Source organism: Fukomys damarensis, unplaced genomic scaffold, assembly GCF_012274545.1.
Source record: "Fukomys damarensis isolate Sample0158 unplaced genomic scaffold, DMR_v1.0_HiC HiC_scaffold_2, whole genome shotgun sequence".
NCBI classification, from domain to species: Eukaryota; Metazoa; Chordata; class Mammalia; order Rodentia; family Bathyergidae; genus Fukomys; species Fukomys damarensis.
This window is the reverse complement of record NW_022900914.1, coordinates 8,718,998-8,745,211: the sequence shown is the minus strand read 5'-3', so window position 1 is coordinate 8,745,211 and position 26,214 is coordinate 8,718,998. Positions and strand designations below refer to the sequence as shown.

The following is a 26,214-nucleotide window of genomic DNA, read 5'->3' as shown; positions in this document are numbered from 1 at the left end:
CTCACTATGTAGCCCAGGCTGGCCACCGACTCATGGCAATCCTCCTGCCTCAGCCTCCCAAGTGCTGGGACTACAGGTGTGCCACCACACTCAGCTGGAAATTCTCTCAGTCTCTAGCAACCCAACAGGTCCTTGAGCTTGTTGAAGGAAAATGAAAGAAAAGGGCTCACAGTAACGCGTGGGAGGACATCCAGAGGCACTGCCCCCAGTCCTCGCTCCCCGTCACCCATCTCCTTCCATAAACCAAAGCACAGGCATCTTTGCGGATCCAGGGACAGGAACAGTCTCAAGGGACAGTGATGTCACCTACCTCTGAATGTGTCTTGGCTGCTGCCTGCTTCCTGCTATGATACCTAGCAAACAGCACATAGACCCCACACACAAGGACGCCAAATGATAGGAGAAGGTTGATATATGGTGGCGGTGGAATAAACAGCCCCCAAAATAGCACCATCACCCAACCTTCTCAGCCACAGAACAGTCCGGCTCAAGGCTGTGGTTCCATGTGAGATCACAATGAGCATTCCAGTGTGCCTGCTTGGACACCATTGTCTGCCCCTCTGCCACTGCCTGAAGCTCTGCTCTCACATTCAAACTTCAAGAAAGCCTGGAGCAACAGCCACCCCTGTAATCCCAGTTTCTCAGGAGGCTGAGGCAGGAGGATCCAAAGTTTGAGCCCAGCCTAGGCAATTTAAGGAGGCCTTCTCTCAAAATTAAAACACACACACACACACACACACACACACACACACCCCAAAAAACAAAGAGGACAGGGGATTGGTAGAGTCCCCGTGCCATAAAAGCAAACTCAGGAACAGCTCACTTATGTTTTTTTTTAGGATTAGGCTGGACAACTTGTCATTAGGTGGGGAGTAAGGAAGCAAAGTTTCAAAAGAGCAAGTCTTCCAAGTAATTTGTCCTGCCTAGTGAACATTTTCAAGGGGGAGTGGTTTAGTAATCATACGCCCTTAACCCCAGCGTCCTAGCTCTAGATTGAGCCACCTCCAAAACAGCCTCACCTCAGTGCATGAGGCTTTGGGGGACATCTAAGCCCAAGCCGTAACAGGAGTCGCATCAGAATAGTCACGGAAACTGTTCATTGTTTACAGGGACCTTTTCTTTCTTTTCTTTTCTGGTACCGGGGATCAAACTCAGGACCTCGCACTTGTGTGGCAGATGAAGGTTATGTGTTGCGGGGGGACGTGCCAGAGATAGGGAGCTCGGCTTCGCATGGTATCAGCCAGGATACTAATCTCACCTGCGTGCTCAGGGTCGTGCCCGAGAGTTTTCTCCACTGTAAATGTGCTATTTTTCTCTTTCCACACTTTGGTTTTTGGAAGTAAGTCCCTAAATCTAACCCGTACTAGAGGCGTGAGGGGTGTGGAATGACTGAACTCCATTTCCTGGGCGGGATGTAGATCTGTCGATACCTATATCATCTGCATCTACATTCATCTATCTGATTTCTCATGTGGAAAAGGTTTGTCTGCCATCCTCATACTCTATTCAAACATTCCTCTTTTTTTTTTTTTTTTCTTTTTTGAGTCAGGGTATCACTATGTAGCCCAGGCTGGCCTTGAACTCGAGGCGACCCTCGGTCCTCTGAGTGCTGGGATTACTTGTGTGCATCACCACGCCCAGCTCAGCCACTGATTTCTACTGCTATGCATTCATGTCTGTTTATCTTGTAGCACACTGCACTATATACAGTCCAATGCAGCCATACGTTATTACTTACTCTGTTGCTCAATTGTTCCAACTTTTTTTTTTTTTTTTTTGGTACCAGAGATCGAACTTGGGTCCTTGCACTTGCGAGGCAGGTGACAGAACTACTGAGCCAAATCCCCGGCCCATTTGTTCCAACTTTTACCATTCGGAACTCCTTTCACCTCAGCGCCTGTGTCCCTCTCACATACCCATCCCTAGGGAGTTTTGAGAGATTCCTCACTTTCTGGCACTAGAAGATGCTTAGGGTTCCTCTCCCTGTCTCTCTCTCCCACTCCATATACCCCAGTTCAGAGGGGCTCAATCCGTCCCTCTCCCATGGGGGCAGACTTTGCACCACCTGAGTGCAGCGACTGTCCTCCTGACCCAGGAATCTGACCTCCCTGTCCCAGCCTGCATTTATATGAGATCTTAGGCATTCTGCTTTGTTCGTAGAGTCACCTCCAGAGCCAATTTAAGGCCCTTCCCTCTCCTACCAGGTCCTATCATCCGCCTTTAACTTTACTGCCTGACATCCAGGGGTGGCTCTAGCCTAATACCCAAGGCCACCAAAGTTAGGCAGAGAATAGCTGCTGATGCGGCGGAGAGATCTCAAGTTCCATTTTTAAATATAGCTTGAGCTATGTGCGAGATCCACATATCTTCTGCCTCAGCCCTTCTTGCTGTGATGAGGAGATTATTTCCTTCATCTTCTTCAATCCGACAAAGTCCACGGGTGAGGCCCTTCAGTCCTTTTAGCATAGTTACTGTTCTGTAATGACCATAGACTGTGCTGTAGTCTTGGGGTGTGCGTGTGTGTGTGTGTGTGTGTGTGTGTGTGTGTGTGTGGTGGATCTTGGGGGGTGCGTGTGTGTGTGTGTGTGTGTGTGTGTGTGTGTGTGGTGGCTGCACATGCTAGAGACGTGCTCTCCCCCTGAGCTGGATCCCAGCCCCTCATTGGTAGATTTTCCTTGGTTGTTCCCTCACCTTACCACAACTTCCCTTCTTCCAAAACTTTCCCACCTGGTGTGGTGGCGCATGCCCGTAATACCAGAACTCAGGAGGCTGAGGCAGGAGAATCACTGCAAGTTCGAGGCCATCCTGAGCTAATATAATGAGTTCAAGTCTAGCCTGAACTACACAATGAAACTACCTTTAAAAACAATTATATATGGTTTGCCATGATCGTCCAGTCCACTTCAACTCCTTGTCTTATATTAGAACTGCTTATATGTGTATATGTGTTTGTGGGTTTTCAGGGCATAGGGATCCAACCTTAGTCACCTTATTCCTCGGACTAACCTCTCCGTGTCCTCCAAAGCCGAGCAATACACCTTCCTTTCTTTTTTTCTTCTTTCTTGTTTTTTGTTTTGTTTTTGTTTTTGGTCCTGGGAATTGAGCTTGGGACCTTGCGCTTGCGAGACAGGTGGCAGCACCATCCCCGGCCCCACCGTTCTTGTTCATGAAGCCGGAATATCGTGTCGGACTATGTAAGAACTAAAAAAATATTTTTGTCCCAGGGATCGAACTCAGGACCTTGCGCTTTCTAGGCAGGTGGCGGCAGCACTGAGCTAAATCCCCGCCCCCGTGCCAGAACTCAATTTACCCGATGTCTTTATAGCATCTAACTGCTTGGCAGGTAAGAACTGAGAGCCGGAGAGTCCTCTCGCCTGTGGTGCATGGGAGATCGAACCCTGCACTGTCTCCCACGCACGCGTGGACACGGGGCGCTGTGCACGCTGGCATCATTTGGAGACTCGGAGGGTGCTCTGTCCTAGCCCGCCCGGGCCCTAGAAAGCTACACGCCCTCTGTGCCGCCTCTGCTCCCCAAGTCAAGCGGAGAGGGGGGTTCACCCAGCGAAGACACCCGCGGGCGTCACGGCTGGACGCGGCTGGCCCTGCAGCCTCCTCGCCGACCTGCAGCCATCTGGAGCTGTAGGGTCAGGCGGGAGTTCACGGCGCCGAAAGACAAAGGCGCGACCCTCGGAAGGCACCGTGGGAGCCGGGGTGGCGAGACGGATGTCGGTTAGGGTCTAAGGCAAGGTAAAGAACGGGAAGACAGCTCAGAGAGAAGCTGGAGGCCGCGGCTGTGTGCCGGGGTCTCTGACTGCCTTTCAAAGATTGATGACCCTTGTGAAACTGAAAGGTGGTTCCTCGGCCATCGCCGTCCTGCCCAGAAGTCCCAGTGACCTTCTTGCGGGAGGCTTTGTCCTAGGAGCGTTTCCCGGAGTCTACGAGCTGGATATTTCTCTGCCACAAGGGGGCGCCAGCACTCCACTACCGGAGCCTCCTGGGTCAGGCACCGACGCGCACGTGGGTCTGGGTTGAAGAAGGCGCCTGCTATGTATGAGTCAAAACGTGTGACAGAGGAAGACTGAGACGTGCAGACCGAGGCTCCTACCGTCCCTTGGATCTCACCGCCAAACGGTGTTCGGCGCCCGCGGGGTCGCTCCTGCTTCCCGTACAAACCCCGGGCTGAGGATGCGGGCTCCCTTCATCGCCTCAGGTGTGGGTGGACTCTAGGAGCAAGCGTCCTGCTGTGTCTGTCCTGCTGTGTCTAATCGGCTCGGCTTTCTGAGCGGCTTACAGTGTCTTCCCTTTTTGTGTGTGTGTTTTTTTTAAGACAGGGTCTCACTATGTAGTTGAGACTGATCTGGAACTCACTATGTAGCCCAGGCTGGTCTCGAACTCCCAGCGATCCTCCTGCCTCGGCCTCCCGAGTGCTGGGATGACAGGCGTGCGCCACCACCCCGGGCCTGTCTTCCCTTTCTTTGCCCCTGGAGTTATCTGCAAGGTCCCCTCTTGTGTGTGTCCGCCTGGGAAGCGCGGGTATGCACGTGCGCGTGCACCCGTGTGTGGCAGATGAGGGACGCGGGGACTCAGGAATTCGGTTTGGACAACTGGCTAATGCGGATGAATAACTATAGACAGGAATCTGCTGCTGGGACCACCGAGCCATCCCTCCTGCCCCACCTCTGATCTACCGAAGAGTCTCACTGACCGCGGAGGTTAATTTTCCAAAACAAGACGCTTGGTTTTATTTCTAGGATCAGAATAAGCTAGTGAAAGTGGAAACCACTGTGTCAAGGGCAAGAACTGTCTGCCCCAGGTGGAGAAAATCGCTCGTCCCTCCCTCCACAGGCAGATGGCACGGCGAGTTCCCGGGGCCGGGCCCTTCCCTCGCCCGGCGGCCCCAGGTCACTGCACAGCCGGCTGTAAGGCCTCCACCGAGGGGGCTGCAGCCACGCGCGCCTGAGCCGTGGGGATGGAGCAGCGGAATAGGAGACTCAGCAAGGCTACGGGAATCACCTGTGGGGAGAGGCAGCTTGAACCGAAGGCCGAGGCGGGAGGAGCCAGGAGCCAAAGCGGAATGGGAGACCCCTTTTCTGCACCTTTTCCACACCTCCCTGACCACTTATCACAATCGGGCCTCAGCCATGAAAGAGAAGCTTCTTGTGGGCAGAAGACGCGGAGCTTTGTAAACCCGCGCCCAGCCAAGTTCCTGGCACCGTCCGGAAAGCACTACTCACGAAGCGCGCAGTCGCCGAGTGGCCAGCAGGGGGCAGGATACCTGTTCCTTCGCCAGCGCAACCCGGATGTGGCTGGAGATGGGAGCCGCCCGAATCTCATCCGTCAGTGGCTGAGGGAAGTGGATGGCTTGGAGGAGGCTCTCGATACAGAGCGCTTTGGATTGTCCAGAGAACCGCTGTGGACGGAGTGGGACGGTCACGGTCAAGGACAGGGTCAAGGGAGGAGGAGGAGCTGGGACAGTCAGAGGCTGGGATCCCAAAGGCTGGTTTGTCTCAAAATCCCCAGGGGCTAAGAAACACGGGGTCACGGGGACTGGTGGTGGCCTGTGATTGGCTAGGCTAAACCAGAATTAATGGTAAATTGGCCAGATTTTCAACTGTGTCCCAACAACCCCATAGATTGGTTAATCTTTAACTGAACTCTCTCCCGCTTCCTCCCTGGTCAAATCCACCCTGGACACTGCAATCAAAACATCTGCAAACATCGTTTCCATTTTGTCACTTTTCTTCTGTCTAGCCCAGCACGGTCCAGAAATAGGATGTAAATCATGTATGTAATTTAACATTTTCTACTTTCTGCATTAAAAAGAAACAGGTGGCTGGGTGTGGCGGTGCACACCTGTAATCCCAACACTTGGGAGATTGAGGCAGGAGGCGCACTGCAAGTTCAGGGCCAACCTGAACTACATAGCAAGACCTTTCACAAAAATAAAATAGAAAGAAAGTGGTGAAATTAATTTTAATTGATGTATTTTTAACCCAATATATTAAAAGTATTTTAGTATGTAGGCAATAATGAAAATGATGAAAGACAATTTATAACCTTTTCGTAATAAGTACTAAAATCTGGTCTATCTTTTACAACTACAGTATATCCCAATTTGCGTGGTCAATTTGCAATGTTAAAAAGTGCATGAAGCCGGGCATGGTGGCGCATGCCTGTAATCCCAGTACTTGGGAGGCTGAGGCAGGAGGATCGCTGGGAGTTCGAGACCAACCTGGGCTACACAGTGAGTTCCAGGGCAGTCTCAACTACATAGTAAGATCCTGTCTCAAAAAAAAAAAAAACAAAAACAACAACAACAACAAACCCAACAAAAAAAGTGAATGAAAACCTATCAAAATAATAAAATTGTATTTAATGAGAAAAATTACATTGCTTCCATTTTTACATACACTTAAATATTCAGCTGGATATAGTGGTGCACACCTGTAATCCCAGCTACTCAGGAGGCTGAAGCAGGAGGATCACAAATTCAAGTCCAGCCTGGGCAACTTAGCAAGACCCTGGCTCAAAGTTAAAAATTAAATAATGGGGCAGGGATTTAGCTCAGCAGTAGAGTATCCCTAGGTTTGATCCCCCCAAACTGCAAAATAAATAAGTAAATAAATAAAATAAAAATGCAGTTCCTCAGGCAGTCTAGCTACATTTCCAGGGCTCAAAAGCCACATGTGGTTGGTGGCCATCATTTTGGTTTTTGTTTTTTTTGTTTTGTTTTGTGTTTTGGTACCGGGGATCAAACTCAGGTGCTTGCGAGGCAGGCAGCGGAATCACTGAGCTAAATCCCCGGCCCATGGCCATCATTTTGGACAGCACAGCTATATTTAACAAGTCCAAACTCCTGTCTCCTTTCATAATCCCTCCTCTTCATACTCTCTCACTACTCTGTAAGAGGACTCTCCACTCTGGCAGACCCGGGACCCTACACACTATGCCCCAGCCCCCTTCTGGGCTTGGGCTAAGGCTCTACCAGGAACCCTTCTCTGCCCTGCAGCTACCCCAATCATAACCACCAAGCCCAGCTCAAATAGCCCCTCTCCCGTGAAGCTTTCTCTTTATTATCATTTATTAACTATCCAGCTTCTTTTCAGTAAGCTCCATAGGGTGTTTTAGGAGCCTGGTGAGTACTCACTAAACATGCACAGATCCATTCTTCTTGCATAGGGCTGCCAGATTTAGTGAACAGAAATACAGGACATCTAGTTAAAACTGAATTTCACATAAATAATGAAAAAAATCATGTATGTCCCAACTATTGCATGGGATGTACATATACTTAAAAAGCACTTATCTGAAATTCAAATTTAACTGGATGTACTGGTTTTTTTGTTTGTTTCTTTGTTTTGCTAAAACTGGCAACCTTAAGATCAAGGATGGCAGCATTCAAGGCCATCCCTTGTGCTATCTGCTCAGCAACTCTTCCTCCTTCTGGTACCAGCACTTACATTTTCCTCTGGGGAAATGTTCCCTATGCTCAGGCCACAAGGTCTGACTGAAACTTACCTGTGGCCCCTTCCTCAGTAAACTTCTTGAAGGAAAAGTGCCCCTTCCCCTGGAGGGCAGTGATTGGTTCACAGGTGCTCATGTGACCCCCACACAAGCCAATGAGAGCCCTTTTCCTTAGCATTTCTGGGAATCACAAGGACAGAATGCTCTCCTCCCACCAGAATCGCTAAATTGGCAGGATGTCAGGTTGGCCCCTATGCAATCACTATGCCTTCTAGTGGAGAAAATCTATTAGAGATTGAGAGCAGCACAGAAGAAAACAGCTAAGGGCTAAAGGTTCTAGATTCTATCACCAGGGCATCTGGCTGCCCTATGATTGTTCAGTTACACGAGTAATCACTTGCTTTTTTTTTTTTTTTTTTTTTTTTTAAATGTGAGCTGGGTTTCTGTTATATGCTTGTGACTGGAATTCTTGTGGCTAATAGTTACAGCTCACACTCGTGTGCCTATCTGGACACACACACCAGGAGAGGATGCTCCTGATAAACGGAGGAGGAGAAAAGTCTGGTCTCGCTCCTACACATCTCCGGCCTCCGCTAAATGCCCTCCCATGGTAGCCACGACTTGGAGCTGTGCCATCACGTTCCTACCTGCAGCAGGGCCAGTGCCCGCCAGAAGAGCTTGGAGTTGCTGATGTGGAGGTCCAACATGTGGTTCTGTAGGATCTTCCCCAGAAGCACATGGGCCCCTGTACTCACCGTATTCAGGACCCACTTGGTACTCAGCTCACGTTGGAACTTCTGAAAAAGACAGGTGTGTGAGGCCATCAAAAAGTAGAGGGTGGGCCAGGGATTTAGCTCAGTGATCCCGCCACCTGCCTTGCAAGCGCAAAGACCCGAGTTCAATATCCGGTACCAAAAAAAAAAGTAGAGGGCAGGAGAGCAGCAGGATGGACAAGAAACTAAGAGTAGAAAACGAGGGGCCAAAATGTACAGAACATTTGTTGAACAGCCCAGGGTTTACATCTTAGGACACTGCGTATAAACCAGAACTGTTTCAGGCAAACAAGTTTCACCCACTCGTGCTTCTGACTACTGGGTAGACCAAAATCCTGTCTGACTCCTTCTATTGTAGGGTTTTGCTCTTGCCAAAATGTCCCTTTTGTTCCTTGGTACCGGACAAGGAAGAGCGGAAGTCCTGGGACTCATTCACTACATGACAGGTCTTGGAGGGAGAGATGGTGTCTAATTCTGCTCCAGAACCCCAGTCCTTTGAGCAAGGGCTGGTGCTGGCTGCTGATGGATGTCTGTTGCAAAATGAATTCCATCTGGGCCAGGGATTCAGCTCAGTGGCCCCACACCTGCCTCACAAGCTCAAGGTCCTGAGTTCGATCCCCGATACCACCCACCCACCCACACACACACACAAGCATTCCACTTAACTCCTACAGCACCCTTTTGGGTTTTTGTTTTTTTGTTTGTTTGGGTTGTTTTGTTTTGTTTTGGTTTGGTTTTTTGAGACAGGGTCTCACTATGTAGTTGAGACTGACCTGGAACTCACTATGTAGCCCAGGCTGGTCTTGGACTCACAGCGATCCTCTTGCCTCAGCCTCCTGAGTGCTGGGACTACAGGCATGCGCCACCACGCCCAGCTTACAGCACCCTTTTGGAATGGGTGTTTCTATCCTCATTTGTATGTATGAGGAAACAAGAGGTTAGTTGTGAGTTAGAATAAGTTTGAATAAGTTAGAATAAGTTTGTTCATATGATAGTGAGACACAGAATCAGAATTTAAATCAGTGAGAGAATGTGTGGGAACATGTTGAAAACAAAAACATACACTCACGGGTACTGTGAGTCTGCCTGCCCCTGGCCCACACACCTTAGGCTCTGTGGCACCTATAACATCTACTGCTGCACTTGCAGGGCAATAGGGATATTACAATGAAGGTATTAAAGGGATTCACATGGTCCTAGCAGGCTAAGAAACAGGCTGCTGCTACTTTTACCTCTTTATTCTAGAGCCCCTGGAATAGCTGGGCATACAAATCCCTGGAAGAGCATACTGGAAGACATTTAATAAGTGCATGACAGAAATCTGACCGATGAGGCTGGCTAGTGTATATCCTGACCCTATGAGCTGTGTATCAAGCTCTCCCTAGGAGACAGTCCAATTAAGTTCGGGTTCTATCATGATACTGCTAATCATTTTTGCCATTAACTATCAGTAACACAAGGGTTTTAAAGTTAACACAATATGGAACTAGACACATTCGTTTGAAAGTTCACATGGAAAAATAAACATGCAATTATAGCCAAGAAAAACCTTAAAGGGTGATGATGGAAGGACTAATTCTACAGGGCCCTCAAGTACCATAAAACATCTATAATTAAACATAAGGTAAGCCGCTGGGCATGGTGGCACACGCCTGTAATCCCAGCACTCGGGAGGCTGAGGCAGGAGGATCTCCGTGAGTTGGAGACCAGCCTGAGCTACATAGTGAGTTCCAGGTCAGTCTCAGCTACATAGGGAGACCCTGTATCAAAAAACCAAAACTAAAAACAAACAAACAAAAAAACCATAAGGTAAGCTACTGGGTATGGTGGTGCATGCCTGTAGTCCCAGCACTCAGGAGGCTGAGGCAAGAGGATCGCTGTGAGTTTGAGACCAGCCTGGGCTACATAGTGGGTTCCAGGTCAGTCTCAACTACACAGTGAGACCATGTCTCAAAAAACCAACAAAACATGGGGCTGGGGATTTAGCTCAGTGGTTCTAGTGCCCACCTCACAAGCGCAAGAGCCTGAGATCCCCAGTACCAATAAATAAATAAATAAATAAATAAATAACAAAAACAAGATTTCAATTACCAAAAAACCACCACCACCACCACCACCAAAAACAACAAAAAACAAAGGATCAGAGTCCACTCACTAGAAAAAGAAGTAAGACACACAAACAGTTCACAAAGGAAAAGATTTACTAAAGTCCTTTAAGCAGGCCAAAGATGCTCAGCTTCATGTATAAAAGAAATACAAGAGGACACTACATCTACACTGAAACGGCACTGCTCACCTATCAGGTGCTCTGACTAAACCCACAAGCCGGGCCTCGCTCTCTGCGTGGCCCACCGGAAGTGGCGATCTCACGCACCACTGATGTGAAAGTAAATGGTCCAACCCTTGTGGAGGAAAATGTTACTGTGCTTACATATGTATTTGCCCATCGACTCAGATCTAATACTTCTAGAATTTACCCCAAGAGGCACTTCTAACACTGTAAAAACACACGCACACTCACTGCGTTACTGGCGATAGCAAAATGTTGGAAACAAACTAGACACCCTATGTAGGAGATCAACTAGGTAGACTTGTACACACACACACACACACACACACACACGCACACACACACACAAAGAGGGAGGGATTGTCAAAGATTTTCAGAATATCTTGTCAAGCAAAACATGCAAGAGGAAAAAAATTTTGTTTTTGTTTTTCAAAAAGAAACAGCAAAGAGTGTTCGAATATGGATGTGAATATTTCACAGGGCGCCTACTAGAATAAGCTCTCAACTGTAGTATAACAGTGAAACAAGTAAGGTAGGTGTGGTGACACATTCCTGTAATTCCAGAATTCTGAGAGGCTGAGGCAGGAGGACCCCAAGTTGGAGGCCATCCTGTGTAACTGCATTTTTCTGGATAATAAAACTCAACCAAAAAATAATCCGTCTTGAAAACTAGAGGAAAAAAAATTGCCAGCCACAATTACCTTGCCTCACCTGCCATTACAGGGTAGCCACCAAGCAAGAGAGCAGCGAGGTATAATCTTCTGTACAACACTGGCCATCACCATGGTAACAGCCAATGCCTATTTTCCAGGCAAGTCTTATTTGGGGGAATACACAGAATTTAGCAACTTAGGGAGACTTTGTCTCAAAATTTCAAAAATGAAAAAGGGCCGAAGAAGCAGTGCCAAAGCCCCGTGTTCAAACACCAGTGCCACTAAAACACCTTAACAACAACAACGACAAAACTCATTATGAGTCCAGAACGACACGAACCAAACGTAGATGGAGAAAAAGAGAGCAAGAGGTTGCTTTTCTTTGAAGAAGAATGTCAATTAACGACATAGATAGAAGGGGTATAAATAGAAACCACCACTGTAATAACTGATTCAAGCAAGAGTCACCAATGGGTGCTCATACCAGGGGTGAAAGACTGACCATTGAGCAACAGGATGACAGGGACCTAAGAGCCCTCACCTCCACCAAGCGGCCAAATGCAACCTCATCAATAAAAGGCGAAGCTGACATCAGCTGCCTCCTGACACAGCTCACTGGAAGGGCACAACTCCCATTATGTGGTACTCTTGCCAAGAAATTTAACCTGGATATAATGAAGAAACAATCAACCAACCCAAAGGGAAACATACTCTTACAAACAATTTGCCTAGACTTCTAAAGTATCAATGTCAGACAAAGAAAAAGAAAATACACTGAGAAATATGAATGAAAGCAAAAAGACCTCATAACTAAATGACATGCATCATCCTTGATTGGATCCTGGATGCTGAAAAGAAAAACAATCCAGGGAGATGATTGGGGAGTCTGAATTTGGTTTGGATATAATGGTACTGTACTAATTGTCTTATTCTTGAGTGGATAATTATGTTGTAGTCATATAAGCAAATGTCCTTGTTCCTAGGGGGTACATTCCGAAGTAATTGTGTGAAGTATTACGGTATCTCCAGTTTTCTCTCAAATGATTCAGAGAAAAGAGAAATACAGCAAAGGCAAAAAATGAGTGGTGGATCTAGGGAAAAGCATACGGGTGTTCATTGTACCATTCCTGCAATTTTGGGGCTTGAAATTTTTTAAAATGAAAGTGTGGGGTGCAGTTTATGTCAAAAATATAAATGTAAAAACACACATGGAGTCAGTTTAAGTATTATTATTTTTTATCGGAATGCTCTGAAGATAATCATTTGTTTGTTTGTTTGTTTGTTGGTACCAGGGATCGAACTCAGGACCTTATGCTTGCAAGGCAGGCAGTGGAACCACTGAGCTAAATGCCTAGCCCCGAAGATCATCTTGATACACATACCTTTTGGGCTTTTGCCAGTTTCACTAAGGTAAGTGCCCAAGAACAGAACCTTAGGTCAAAGGGTGTGTAAAGCTATACAGCTTTTTGACACACATGGCCAAATTGTCCCTCATAGAGGCTTATAATGAAGTGTGAGATCTCTTGTTCTGTGGCACCAACTTAAACGCAGGTCTCCACTCATCTTCAGCTCCTTAACCTTTGCTAATCACCAAAGCCACAAACCAAAACAAAAAGCCTTTCCATGCTGTTTTCATTTGCGCTTCCTTAATGACCACGGGGTTTGTTCACTACAGATGTGTGTTGGCCATTTAATTGTTTTCTTTCATGTACTTTTTCATCAGGTCTCTTTGGTATTTTCACTCATTTTCTTTGTTCGGTGCCAGGGATCAAACTCGGGCCCTTGTGCTTCATTTTAGCTGTGAAATCGTGAAACTAAATGCTTGGAAACTGACATAACATCCATGAAATGTTTTATACGACTGAAGACAATATAAAGGCACCTACAGTTGTGGAGAGGTAAAAAGCATAAAGAGGGCCAATGTGACGTTAGGTTTTTGCCAAGAAGGAGGGTTGTGACAATGAACACCATTTGGAAGGGAAGACAACGGCCTGCGTAGTCCAGTGAGGCAACCTGTGAGCTTTTGGGTGAAGTCAGGAAGCTTCCTGAGCGTCACATCTCCCCCAGGGAACCCTTCAGGGCCTGGCCCCACCCCACGGAAAAGCAAAGCTTAGCAACGGAAGATTTTTTCGGGGGGGCGCACAGCAGAGCTGGCCTGGAACCCAAACTTTCTGATGCGTGATCCAAACTAAACCGCAAGCTACACACAAACTGATTGCGATTTCTAGGATGATTATCGGTGCTTGTCTTGAATTATAATGTCAAGGCCAAGCATGGAATATATATCAGTGAATTCAGCCCAGTGAAACTTGCCAAAAAATGTGTCTCTTAAGTTTCAGGATAATAATGACGACTATACTATTGACAACTCACTTGTCCCAAAGGACAAATGGATGTCTCATAAGTGACTGGTGGCCCATCCTGACCTTTCACATATTCTTAGAGCAAGCTACACCCAGGAATCCATTGCCTTGGAAACTGCCCAGTGACCTGGTAGCTCATGAATCTACTGGCTTGGTGTGGGGCAGACAAACCTCCAAGCTTCCTCTCCTGCAGCTTTGGATTTTCTAATGTCCGGATCCCTTCCCCTCTTAGCCCCTCACTGCAAATATTACCCTCACATCCTCCATACCTGGACAAAATTGCCTTCGTATTCGAAGAAAAGCAGTGGCCACATGATATTGATGATGGAGGGAAAGAGCTTCTTCAGAGGGGCCTGAAGAGAAACAGGACCTTCAAAGCGACATGTCCAGGAAGGCCAGGCTGTGACTGCCGCTCGGGGGCCCCTTTCAAGGCTGGACCCTCACCGGCAGGGACTGCCCCACAGTGCTGTGCGCCAGGGCCTGGATGTTGCTGGTCTTCTCTTTCACCTGCTCTACCAGCGTCTGCACTTCTGTGAGGTTATCTGAGAAACAGGTGGAGATGAAAGGTGGACCATGCAGACGTCCTTCCTGCCACCCTGGATCAGAACACTCACACCTGAGCTTCCCTCTGAGCCGCTGTCCCAAGACCCAGAAAAATGGCAGCTTCTCTGAGTCACTCTGCTGTTTCTGGTTCCTTGCACACACCCCACTCCCATCTTCCCTCTCACCATCCAGGGTGAAAATGAAGATGACAGTGTCAATTTCCGTGAGGGAGGGCAGGATGGAAGTCAGGAAGTCTTCCTGGGAGAAGGTGAACTGTGGACCCTGGAGCAGAAGAGGGTGGGAGAGCCCTCCCATGAGAATGCTTTAGAGCATAGCTTGCAGACTGAAGAGGACCTTAGGAGACATCTAATACAGTCCTTTAAAGAAATTGTAAGTTTTTTTGTTGTTGTTGGTTTTTTGTTTTTGTTTTTTTTTTTTTGGTAGTGTAGTGGGGATTGAACGCAGGACCTTTTTTTGTGAGGCAGGCACAGTGCTGCTGAGCTAAATCCCAAGCTCTAGTGCTTTTGACTACAGGTGAAAAATATCAGAGTTTACAAAGGTAGCATTTTAGCCAGGCATGGTGGCACATTCCTGTGATGCCAACACTTTGGGAGGCTGAGGCAGGAGGATTGCAACTTTGAGCCTAGTCCAGGCAACTTAGCAATTTAGTGAGATTCTGTCTCAAAACAAATATTTTAGAAGTCCCTGGGTCCAAACTTCAGTACCACTAGATAGATAGATAAATAGATAGATAGATAATGTTTTAAACGAGCATAGTGGTGCATGTCTGCCACACCAGCTATGTGAAAAACTGAGACCCTGTCTCAAAAAAAAAAGAAAGGAAAAGAAACAGATGTGGCTGAGTGGAGGAGCACCCCAGGTTCCATCCCTAATACTGCCAGAAAAGAAAAAAAGAAGTAGTGTTTTGCCCAAGATGATGTAGCAAATCATTGGACTGGAACTGGGTTTCTGAGGATAAATCCAAAAACTTGCACTTTCCCCACGCTCCCTGTACAGCCCCAAAGTCTGGTGATCTCTAATCCATAGTTGCTTCTTGAGATTATTTATCCCATCATGCTCCTCTTTATCCCATCATGCTCCTCATTATCCCATCATGCTCCTCTTCGTCCAGCTTCCCACCCTCTGCAAGTCAGTGATCCTCACATCTTTCCCAAGTCCCATCCTCCAACCTGATTGGTGAGCTCAGCCTTCTGGTTAAACATGTCGCTGTGATCCCCAATGAGAAAGCCACGGATGTCTCGGAAATCTGGGAAGTTTAAAGACAGGGAAAGAGAAGTGACGGGCCTTATAGGAAAGGAACGTTCCAGGCTTTGGGGGCCGCCAGTGGGGCTGGGAGAACAGAAAGCGGGATGTGAGGTGAGGTGTAACCCACGTGAGAGACCGCAGCTGAACATGGGATGGGAACTGGGGGATGGAGGACTGAGTTGGGACCCAAAGGAAGAAGCATTTGACTGAAATGCCCACTCGCTAGGGCAGAACGGACATTAAGGACTCTCCATTAGTTGGCAGCGGAGGGTTTGGATAGTAGATCACGTGGCTGGGATCGGGAGGGGTAAAGAAGAATGTGAGGACTGGGGTCCCACCAGCGCCAAAGGTGTGGATGCACTCCACTCCATCCATGATGGCGATGATGCCCAGGGTCTGCCAGCCAACCAAGTGCACCCGGCCTTTCTTCTCCAGGCTGAGCGAGGGTCAGAGGTCAGGACACGAGAGTTCACCATGAAAAAGAAGCCAGAGATACATATGGGAGAACACGGGGGTCAACAGGGAAGCCAGAGCGAAGACCGGTTACTCTGGCCACGTGAACCGTCTGTCTCCTCCGCCCTCGGCGCCCCCTCCCAATGCACATCCGCGTACCTGGTGCTGACTTGTTTCATCAGGGTGGCGATCTTGGAGCTTTGACCGTAGGTCACCTTATGAGCCCGCTCAAATGTCCGCAGGATTTCTAGAAGGCATCTGGGAGAGAAACCAGCAGCTCCCTCAGAAAGCATAGGCACCCCGACATCCTGGCTAGGGGAGGCACAGTTCCCAGGAAACTAAGTTCTGCTAGTCCCTGGAGGAGGCACAGAAGAGAGCCAGACTGCACTGGAGCAGAAAACTGAAGAGCAGAAAGAGGAAGCAGGGCACGGAGACGGCCTTGAGGAGAGTGGATGAGCAGCTACAAGAGCAGTCTGGAAGGCAGGCAGGTTAGAGACTCTGGTCAGGGAATAAAGGTGGGTACAGCAGGACACACGCTAGCCTATGAGCTGACCTGTTCCAAGGTCAACTCTCAAAAGCCTGCTTGTGGATCCGGACCGGCCATCCCCCATCCACCTCACCGGGTCACAGACTGGCTCTGGCCTCTCTCTTGCCTAGAGCCTCCCTCCCTACCTTGGAGATGCTTCGATGCCTCGGTCCACCGTCTTATGGGCTGCCAATAACAGGGTTTCCAGCAGGATTTTGGTGGTACTTCCGCCTTTCATCCGGGAGCAGCCGCTGAGACCCTCGGGCTGAGGAAGCAGTGACACGGACACCGGGGTGTGGGGGTGGAGAGGACCAGCACGGAGTCCACCAGTTAGTGGCCCCTGGGCTTGGAAGGTGGTTGGTGACCCCAGGCATAAACTCCATTAGTGACCTGGGTTAGTGACCCTAGGCAAGCGCTGTGGTTAGGAACCCTGGTGCTTCCCCCATCCACAGTGCTGTGAGCAGGTGTGCTGGAGGATCTTCACCTAGGGGAGAAGAGAGAAGGAAAGGGCCACCTCTCCTTGCTCCTCGGATAGTTCAGCCCTCTCTGAGAGGAAGTCAGAGTGCTTGAGTCCCTTGTCAGCTGGGTTAAGGGTTTTCAGAGAGTGCTTTTCGAAGAACTTTCTCCTCGCCTTCCCCAGCACTATACTTTGAGGTAGCCCGCCAACCCAGACACTACATTCCATGTGCTTTGACAGAGCCCTGAAGCACCTACTGCCGAGGCACAGATTCGGAACACGGTGTATCAAAGATTACAGCAGAGAACCGTGAAAATAGCGGTGGAGAAAAGAAGACAGCCAACAGCTGCAGAGAGGAAGAAAGAGAGATGAGCACGGGTGGGGCATGAAACATCGCCTTCCTGTCTCACGCAAGGGAACTCAAGGACAGCATCGCAGATGAGCCCACCACCGGCAGAGGAGGGCAGGGGTTCGGCTAAGTTCCATGTACGGGCGGAGGGCGTAGTGACGCGACCCCCAACCCAGAGGAGACCACAGGAGCAGGGTCCTTGAAGTCTAAGAAGGCCCGCCCACTGAGGGGAGGACCGACAAAGGCTGAGCAACACAACTGCATCTTTTTTTTTTTTTTTTTCCCCAGCACTGGGAATTGAACAAAGGCTTTCACACTGAGAGACAACCGCAGGCCTTTATTTTTCATGTTGAGACAATGCCTGAGCCAAGACTGGGCTTGAACTTGTGATCCTCCTGCCTCAGCCTCCCACCATGCTGATTCATTCCAATTTTTACAGCCCGTATTTAAAATTCGAATATTGTATATAAAAGACATCAAATGAGCCGTAACAATGCCTAGTTAAGGGTGTCTGTAAACTAATAGGAGAAAACTCCTTTAAACAGAAACGGCCCTAGATCACTGGAGTATTTAATGACTACTGACTGGACAGAGCTGGAATAAAGATGAAACACCTTAAGGCGAAAAGAAAGTGGGAAAATAGGATTTCATTTAAAACATGTTAGTTGTTGCAAAATGCCTCAGGACTTTACTTGGTAAACAGAACTTAAATCAAAGGTCCTGAGCAAGTGGCAAGCAACTTCCAGACGCTTGGGCAAGGCACAGAGAAAGGAGAGAGCAGCCCTACCCCAACCGCAGGATTTAGCACAAACGCTTCCTGTTTCTCTTGCATTTTCTGCATCTGCTCAGCTACTTGCCGGAAGGTTGAGTTCCAATCTTCAATGGGGTCATTTCTAGGGTCCAAAGAGATACAAAGGGGGAAGGGTTGTCTGTGAGGATCTGAAGGTGGGTCCTCAGCTGGGAATCAGGTTCAAGGACCCCACTGAGACAGTGATCAGGGTCACCGTTGTCACAGAGAGAGATGCTTTGGGGCATCTCCTGGGACAGTGTTCTGAACCCCAAGGACAGGGTTAATAAAGGAAATCCAGACAAAGCCGACATTCAAGTTTAAAGTCCCAGCCCAAGACCAGAACCTTCTTGTATTCTAGTCCTAGTACAGGACCTACTGCCTGGCCACACCCCCTTTGCCTGCCATCCAAATCACTGTCTGATTTTCCATATTAGGGTCACTTAGAAGCCCTTCCGTTCCCGGAAATTCACAGTGGAAATGCCTTCAAAGAGCCAATCTCACTGCCTGAGGGAAGGGTAACAGTCCCTAGTGAGGGAACCGAGCAGCAAGGTAAAAAGTGGTGGCACTTGAGACTGGGAAACATTGAGTGAATTAATCAGGAACAAAGTAATATGTTAATAATTCAAGACAGCCGCAGGCTCATTACCTCCTTAGTTACAAATCATGCAGTCTCAAAGAATGAAGATCTTTAATATTGCCACTGCCTGAGGGAAGGGTAACAGTCCCTAGTGAGGGAACCGAGCAGCAAGGTAAAAAGTGGTGGCACTTGAGACTGGGAAACATTGAGTGAATTAATCAGGAACAAAGTAATATGTTAATAATTCAAGACAGCCGCAGGCTCATTACCTCCTTAGTTACAAATCATGCAGTCTCAAAGAATGAAGATCTTTAATATTGCGCGACCATTGTGTGATGTCTCCTTTCACTGTCCTCAAACTATTTCTTTTTGTTTTGTTTTTGAGACAGGGTCTCACTATGTAGTTCAGGCTGGCCTTGAACTCATTATGTAGTCCAGGTTGGCTTTGAACTTGTGACAATCCTTCCTTAACTCCCAAGTGCTGGGATTACAAGGATGCGCCACTGTACCTGGCTTCAAACTATTTCTAAAGTTTTCTAGAGACCTAGGTAAGAAGAGACTGAAATAGGGGCTGGGGATGTAGCTCAGCAGTGCAGTGCCTGGCAAGCACAAGGTCCTGAATTCGATTCCTGGTACTGAAAAGAAAAAGAAAAACCAAAAACCAAAACTGAAACAGACAGAGGAAATGGTGTCTGTATTAAAATCAAGATTCCCAAGCTTGACTGGACATCAAAATCATCTGGGGGGTTCTGTTGCTGGCTCTGTTTCAATAACTACTGTCCATTTGTGAACAGTGCATCTGGCTGAGATTCAGATTCAGCAGTTCTGGAAGGAAGCCCAAAACTCTGTACCTTTTTTTTTTTTTTTTTTTTTTTGTAATGTAGTTGAGACTGACCTAGAACTCACTATGTATCCTAGGCTGGTCTAGAACTCACAGCAATCCTCCTGCCTCAGCCTCCCGAGTGCTGGGATTACAGGAGTGCGCCACCACGCCTGGCTCCAAAACTCTGTACCTTTAAACACTTCCCTGATGACTCTGAAGATCAGCCACGTTTGGGAGCCAATGATTTAAGGAACAACTGGAAGATCTCCACGCCTACATTGTTTGAAATTCTTCATTTCACTTAGTCACAGGGCCTGAAATTAGCATCAACTGCAGCAAATACATTTTTGGTGGAGGAGAGTCCTCCAAGCAAAATGATCGGGGTTAGGAGTGTCTCAGACTCACTCACACCTTCGTTTGAATTATACTATAAGCCTAGAATCTGGAACTGGGAAAAGCACCACAGCTCATCTGCCTCCCTGAGACCACCAGTAATAAGTAATAAGGCTGCTCTAAAACAATCAGGAGGCCTTTGCTGCAGTTCCTCCAATGACAGGAAGCCCTCAGTCACCAGGTGACCCATCCAGTGATTTATTTAGCAGAGTCCCCCAACGCTGGCTGTACATCAGAATCTCCAGGGAGGACTTCTAAAAATGGATATTTCAAGTCCTCATCCCGAACCAACAAACTCGGCCTCTAACACAGGGACTAAGAATCAATCTATCTCTTTTATTTTCTTTTTAATTTTTATTTATTTATTTTTGGAACTCAGGACCTTGCGCTTGCAAGGCAGATGGTGGCACCACTGAACTAAATCCCCGGCCCTGTTTTCTTTTTTTAAATTCAGGGACTTCACACTGAGCTACATCCTCAGCCCTTTTTACTTTTTATCCAAGCACAGGATCGCGCTGTTACTAAACTGCCCAGGTGGCACAAATTTATGATCTTCCTGTGTCAGCCTCCTAGAATGCTGGGATCACAAGTATGTGCCACCTCACCTGGCTCTACTTCCTTCTTCCTGTTTTCTTTTTTAACAGTCCCCAAGCAACTCACACGTAGAACCTCAGCTGCACACTACTGGTCTAATATGTTGACTTTCTCTGAGATCAGACAAAGTGGGAACTTAGAATAAGGGAGGTGGTTTGGTAGCACAGGGAAGGAAGCAGGGTGGATTTCAACAGCCAAAAGGAAAACAAGAGTAATACAAATGATGAGGAGAGCGGGTGTGAAAATAAGGGAGCTGGGCAAAGAGGAGGAGGTGGTCACTGGGCACCACTACTACCTTGAAAAGATGCTATGGGCTTGGCCCAAACAAGACTACACATCTCTGGTGTACATTTTCCTGACCCCAATTTTTTTCCTCTAGCCCTTCTTTTCCTTGCCTTTTAAATCTCTGCTCTGAAAGTATTTTATGCAGCCTGCAATGCTTTCTGAAACAAGAAGAGAATAATTAAATCAACCAACCAAACAAAAATACCTCATCGGCTTAGGGGTCCCCATAGTTTATGTATGTGCCCTCTCCTCTGTGATTGTGCCATCTGATGGCCCCCCGACCCTAGGGCTGGCCAGTCCCTACAGAAGTCTCACCGGGCCATGTTCACGGGATTGAAGCCAACCAGGACCGGCAAGAAAACAGCTGTGTTGTCCATGCAGTAGCCCATCTGGCCTGCCACAAAGGGCGCCTAGTGGCAGTGAGAGGAGAGGACAGGATAAGGAGTTACTCTGAGTGCTGCCTAAGGCCCCTGGGCATGAGAATCCCCCAAAATACTTGTCAGAAATGCCCAGGCCCAGTAAAGATCCACTGGATCTGAATTGGAAGCAGGAACACATTTTGAACAAGTGCCCCAAGAAAGCTACACTTTTATCAAGCACTGGCAAGGTAAATCTCCTACAGAATAAAGTCTGGAAATTGCTGAACTAAATTGTTCAGCAGGCTGCCCTCCTTGTGTGTCTCCACTCCTACCAGCTGGGATTGGGTTTCTGCTCACTGGATTCTTAGGATCAGAAACTTGCAGGGTGGACAGGGAACTTGGGGTCACCTAGCGCAGTGCTGCTCAAAACAAACCCCTGGGAATCTTGTTAAAATTCAGATTCAGATTCAGTGGATCTGGGGTGGGGTCTGAGATCCTGCATTTTCTCAAAAGTCCCACCCAATGCTGCTGCTGCTGGTGCTGGTGCAGGGATCATTGCTAAGTAGCAAAGGGCTAGCCTGGGGGACGGGCTTTTCTGTTAAGGGCCAGAGAACTTTAGTTTTTGTAGGCTCTCTGATCTCTGTCCAACTATAAATCCTAGAGCTGTGGCACAAAAGAGGCCATAGACTCTAGATGTAAATACAAACAACTCCATGTTGGCAAAACTATTTACAAGACAGGCAGCCAGTACAGTTTGCTGATCTCCGGACTGGTCCGACTATTATGGTTGTTGATTTGATCGATGCACAATTATTATGAGACAGGATCCCTTCTCCCTATTCTCACATTTGTACAACCGGATCCAAATGAGCGAAAATGAAAATTCTTTGCACAAGTGTTCTGCCAGTCCTTTCCCATCCCCTTCTTCCCTGTAAAATTGACCCACTCCACCTATCTTCATGCTTACAGAGAGGCCCGCCGAGATGCCAATGACGATGACCCTCTTCTTCCCAGCAGCCACCTAGGAGAGGAGGATGGACAAAGTACTGCAACTGGGAGGACTCCAGGGTACAAACCTGTCGTGTGAAGACATCAGGGCCAGGACCCAGGCGAGGGCACAGGGTCTGGCTAAGTGTTGGGGGCTTCTCTGTCCCCATGAGGAGGAACAAACAGAGGTCTGTGGTTGAATATTGGTGGAAAGTACAAACCTTCTTCAGCTCCTCAATCCCGTGCAGGGCGCTGTCTTCCTTCCCCTCCCTAGAGGCCACCACAGACCTAAGAAGGGAAATTCAAAGTCAAGGACATGGAGCCGGGGATTTAGCTCAGTGGTTCCGCCATCTGCCTCGCAAGTGGAAGGTCCCGAGTTCGATTCTCGAATGGGCGTCAGTCATTACAGATGCTTGCTCCACAGAGTTGAAAAACTCAAATAACGACAAGGGCCAAATCAGGCAGCCTAAGTAAGAACAGTGCCTCAAGTGGAGTGGAGGGCAGTAGGAGTGATTGGGACTGAGGCATTCTGAACAAATTGCATGTCTAAAGTCATTCAAATTCAATATTCTGAAAAATACATATTCAGCCCAAACCAAACACCTCAGGCCAAGGTGACTTACCTGTCACCTCCGGCAATGAGGTAGGTGTAAAGAGGCTTTTGTCCTAAACCTTTCATTAGCTGGTTAAAGGAGACCTGTGTCAAGGGTGAAAGAAGGAAAAGAAGTAATGATAGTGAAGAAACAACTTGGATTTTTAACTCCTAGCAGAAGGAAGCTACAGAATGATTCTCTTAGGGCAGTGCTTAACCCAGTCCTACTTGGAATCTGCTCTGCAGATGTTATGTGGAGAAGATTAATTAGGGAGGGGTGTGGTGTAGGGACATTAGCAATAGAAAGGTGGGGTCCCAGTGGGCTCAGGAGAAATGGGACTATGGTGGGAAGAGAAAGAGAGTGAGACCTGGAGCCCAGGTCTAACGGGGCCCACTAGAAACTCAACTACGATGAGGTTTATGGTCCTAGGGCTCATCCCCAGAAGGGTACTGATGAAGACGGGCCTGGGGTACTCACCGACATGAGGAATGCCATCCGGCCAGAGGTGCCCCCTCCACTCAGCACCACCAGCCCCCCATCTGGCTCCTGAGGAAGGAAAGATGCCTCAGTCACCAAGGCCCAGCTAGGCCAAGGGAAATACGTTCTTCTCTTTGTTAGTCAAGGAAGAGAACTTAATGGGCCTCCTTTATCTCTCCTCTCATCACAAAGCTGAATAAAATACAGGCCCTGTGGTGCAGCAGAGAGAACACTGGACTGGAGAAAGAAACTGGAGTTTGACTCCCATCTCTGGCTTAACTGCTTCTCAGTCCCTTACTTAGTCTGGAAGGGACTGACAGCAACACTGTCACCTAACTAAAAATTTAAAAATAAAAGTGGCATTATCCAACAATTATTAGCTGGGTGCATTTCAGCAAACTATTGGGATTTTCCTCAGTGTTTGTTTTCTCTTGCGTGAGTGTGTGTGTGTGTGTAAAACCTAGAGACAATTACATTAACTTCACAGGCTTGTGAGAGGGTAATAGGTGTGGAAGCGCACTGTTGATTCTGAAGCATTATTTAGCTAACATTATAATTATTACTGATTCATAAAATGACAATAAGGATCTAAAAGGAAGGACTGGGAGAACAGAGAACTAAGATCTACAAAAGTGAAAGATGGTGATCGAAAAAAGAGAAAGTAGAAGGAAATAGGAGTTTAGGCAGAGGGCCGGGGATTTAGCTCAGTGGTTCCGCCACCTGCCTTGCAAGTGCAAGGTCCGGAGTTTGATCCCCGGTACCAAAAAAAAAAGGAGTTTAGGCAGAGGAAATGGGTTAGTACCTTCAGCACTTCCTGCACTTTCCCAGCCACTTGCACCATGGTGGTCAGAACTGATTCGCTGTACAGTCTCTGTAGGGAACAGGCCGCAATCAGAAGCCAAGAAAAGGAGGGTGGTAAATGGGAGTGGGAGGAGAAAGGGTTCTCAGAGTTTCCAAATGGCGAGAAATGGCCTGGAAGGGCAGAGGTTGAGGTGGAGATGGGGAAGGCATCGTTGTATTTGGTGTCCAGGGAATGAGTTAGGTTTACCTGGTAGGCAGGCATGGCTTGCCCCTCCTCCTGGAAGATCTCCGCGTCACACTGCCCCAGCAACTGAACGATTTTCTCAGCATCTGCTTTGTCTAAGTCCCGGGTCAGTGGATTTGACTTCTCTGTGATTGGCACAGCTGCCTCGTACCCAGACAACTACAAAAACGTGGAGACCAAAATAGGGACAAGAAGCCAAAGCTTCATTTGTGCCTGTTGTGCTGGGGGTGGGAGTGGCAGCCAGCAGTGTTTGGATGCTCTCTGACACACAGACACACACCGCAACACACCAGGCACTTCGCCTGCACTTGGTGCTCCAGGCCTGTTAGGGAAAGAAGATCAGGAGGGAAGGTGGGAAGGAAAGGGGTGTGTGTGTGTGTGTGTGTGTGTGTGTGTGTGTGTGTGTGTGTGTGTGTGTGTGTGTGTGTGTGTGTGTGAGAGAGACAGAGAGAGAGAGAGCATACAAAAACCCAGGGAGGAGGGAAGGCCAGGTTAAAAAAACGCAATTCTAGGAATCAGTGCAGAAGACCAAAATCAAGAGGGGACTCACCTCCCACTCGCCAGGCTCGGGGGTCTCAATCACATGTTGGAACCGTTTTGTGCTTGGCATGGTCCCCTGCTGTGGTCACGCCGTCCTGTCTACCTCTTTAGCCACACAAACCCCTCTGGTCACAATGACTCTGCTTCCAGCTGGCAAAGGCTTATCTGAGCCACAGAGATGATTAACCTAGGAGCCCTAGCCTCTCCGAGCACCACCCCCTGAACCTCTTCCTGGACCATCCTTTCCCGGTCATTAGGCTTCCAGCTGTCTGGGGAGCCCCGGTCCTCTTTGCCTGCACCTCAACTTGCCAGCCTCTGTTTGCCCCCCAAAGGGAAAGACTGGAGACTCATTGCGCTTGCCCTTTCGGCACAGTGCCCTTGCCTCTGGAAAGCCTGGCAGGTCAGGACAACACCCACGCCGGAGAGAATCTCCGGGCAAGAGTGCTCTGGGACCAGGATGCCCCAGGAGGCCAGAGGTCAGGGTCCCGGGGTCAGCAGAAGTCAGATGACCCTGGCCACTGCTTGATCACGTGCTCAGCACACACTGTCCTCCCTGTCCCACTAGCCCATTTCACCCTCTCTTCTCAGAGGGGAACAGAAGCTTCAGAGCCCAGGTGTGCCAGTACTAAACCGGGTATCACAGGAGAAACTGCCACAGAAATAGAAATGCTGCAGTGAGCATGAGAACCAAGGAATCTGCCCTAAATACAATGTTAGCCATCATTTATTCACACTGAGCTGTGCACTTTTCATCTGTGGTTTCTTCCCTGCTCCTTCAACACTGTGAGGTCGGTATCGACCCCCCCCCCACTTTACAGCCCATGAAATGACACAGAGAAGTTAAATTATTGCTCAAGATCACACAGCTGGCAGAACTAAGACACTCAAATTCTCCAGATTTCATACTCAGCCGAAGGAATGAAATAATTTAAACACCTATATGCTTATTGAATGAATGAAGCAACTAACAAGTCGGAGTTAACCAATAACAAACACTCGCTCACACAGTACTGTTAGGATTTATAAAGGTCTTTCGGCAAATCGTCTCACTCGATCCTCTCCACAACCCTGCGAGGTTTCATTCACACGCTCTGCTTTACAAGTGGGAGACCTGAGGTGCAGTTTAAACAATTTCCCTAAAACCACACAGTAAGTGTCAGGGCCAAGGGAAGGAGGGAGGGAAGAAGGGGGGGAGGAGAGAGAGAACATGTATCTTTGCTCTCGAATTCTCTCTATAGCCCAGCACTAATAGTTGCCAGCTTTTTTTGTTTGTTTTTTGTGTACCAGGGATAGAACTCGGGGCCTTGCACTTACGAGGCAGGCGGTGGAACCACTGAGCTAAATCCCTGGCCCAGCCAGCTTTTAACCTAATGCCAGACACACAGGGGCTACTCACTAAATTTTGCTGAATAAACGCAACAATAAATGAGAAAACGCACAGGATCAAATCAGATTTTGGCTGGGAAAGAGATTTAAAAACTGACGCAGTCTACAAGTATGAGATCGGTAAAACAAAGATCTCCACCACTCCGATTCCGCCCCTCTCAGCCCCTCCCCACCCGGGAGATGGAATTGCTCCTCTCAACTTGGCTAATTCCATCCCGGAAAGGAGGG

The 26,214-nt window shown here is 48.2% G+C and overlaps 2 protein-coding genes across 6 annotated transcripts in view; one reads left to right on the top strand and one right to left on the bottom strand.

Moving 5' to 3' along the window:
* LOC104848662 (zinc finger protein 512) overlaps positions 1 to 25,665 on the bottom strand; it is an 80,995-nt gene extending 55,330 nt beyond the window's left edge. For 2 of the 5 annotated variants that reach the window (XM_033763346.1, XM_033763349.1), the window contains exons 1-18: positions 24,611 to 25,665; positions 24,064 to 24,219; positions 23,818 to 23,886; positions 23,016 to 23,084; positions 22,569 to 22,642; positions 22,167 to 22,233; positions 21,926 to 21,979; positions 20,915 to 21,009; positions 17,925 to 18,030; positions 16,478 to 16,596; positions 15,965 to 16,063; positions 15,691 to 15,788; positions 15,277 to 15,353; positions 14,272 to 14,368; positions 13,988 to 14,085; positions 13,813 to 13,896; positions 8,112 to 8,261; positions 5,276 to 5,410 (exon numbers count right to left, since the gene is read on the bottom strand). In XM_033763346.1, coding sequence (XP_033619237.1) covers positions 5,276 to 5,410; positions 8,112 to 8,261; positions 13,813 to 13,896; positions 13,988 to 14,085; positions 14,272 to 14,368; positions 15,277 to 15,353; positions 15,691 to 15,788; positions 15,965 to 16,063; positions 16,478 to 16,596; positions 17,925 to 18,030; positions 20,915 to 21,009; positions 21,926 to 21,979; positions 22,167 to 22,233; positions 22,569 to 22,642; positions 23,016 to 23,084; positions 23,818 to 23,886; positions 24,064 to 24,219; positions 24,611 to 24,670 — 1,707 coding nt within the window. In that variant the 5' untranslated portion in view covers positions 24,671 to 25,665. Of the gene's footprint in view, positions 1 to 310; positions 626 to 4,753; positions 5,014 to 5,275; positions 5,411 to 8,111; positions 8,262 to 13,812; positions 13,897 to 13,987; positions 14,086 to 14,271; positions 14,369 to 15,276; positions 15,354 to 15,690; positions 15,789 to 15,964; positions 16,064 to 16,477; positions 16,597 to 17,924; positions 18,031 to 20,914; positions 21,010 to 21,925; positions 21,980 to 22,166; positions 22,234 to 22,568; positions 22,643 to 23,015; positions 23,085 to 23,817; positions 23,887 to 24,063; positions 24,220 to 24,610 lie in introns of those variants that run through there. The other 3 variants (XM_010604719.3, XM_033763360.1, XM_019204633.1) reach the window with 3 other exon arrangements.
* A 22-nt stretch (positions 25,666 to 25,687) lies between these two features.
* The window catches only part of Fndc4 (fibronectin type III domain containing 4), a 3,807-nt gene continuing 3,280 nt past the window's right edge, over positions 25,688 to 26,214 (top strand). The window contains exon 1 of the mRNA XM_010604725.3: positions 25,688 to 25,749. The gene's annotated coding sequence lies outside the window, so the exon portion shown is untranslated. The remainder of the gene's footprint in view (positions 25,750 to 26,214) is intronic.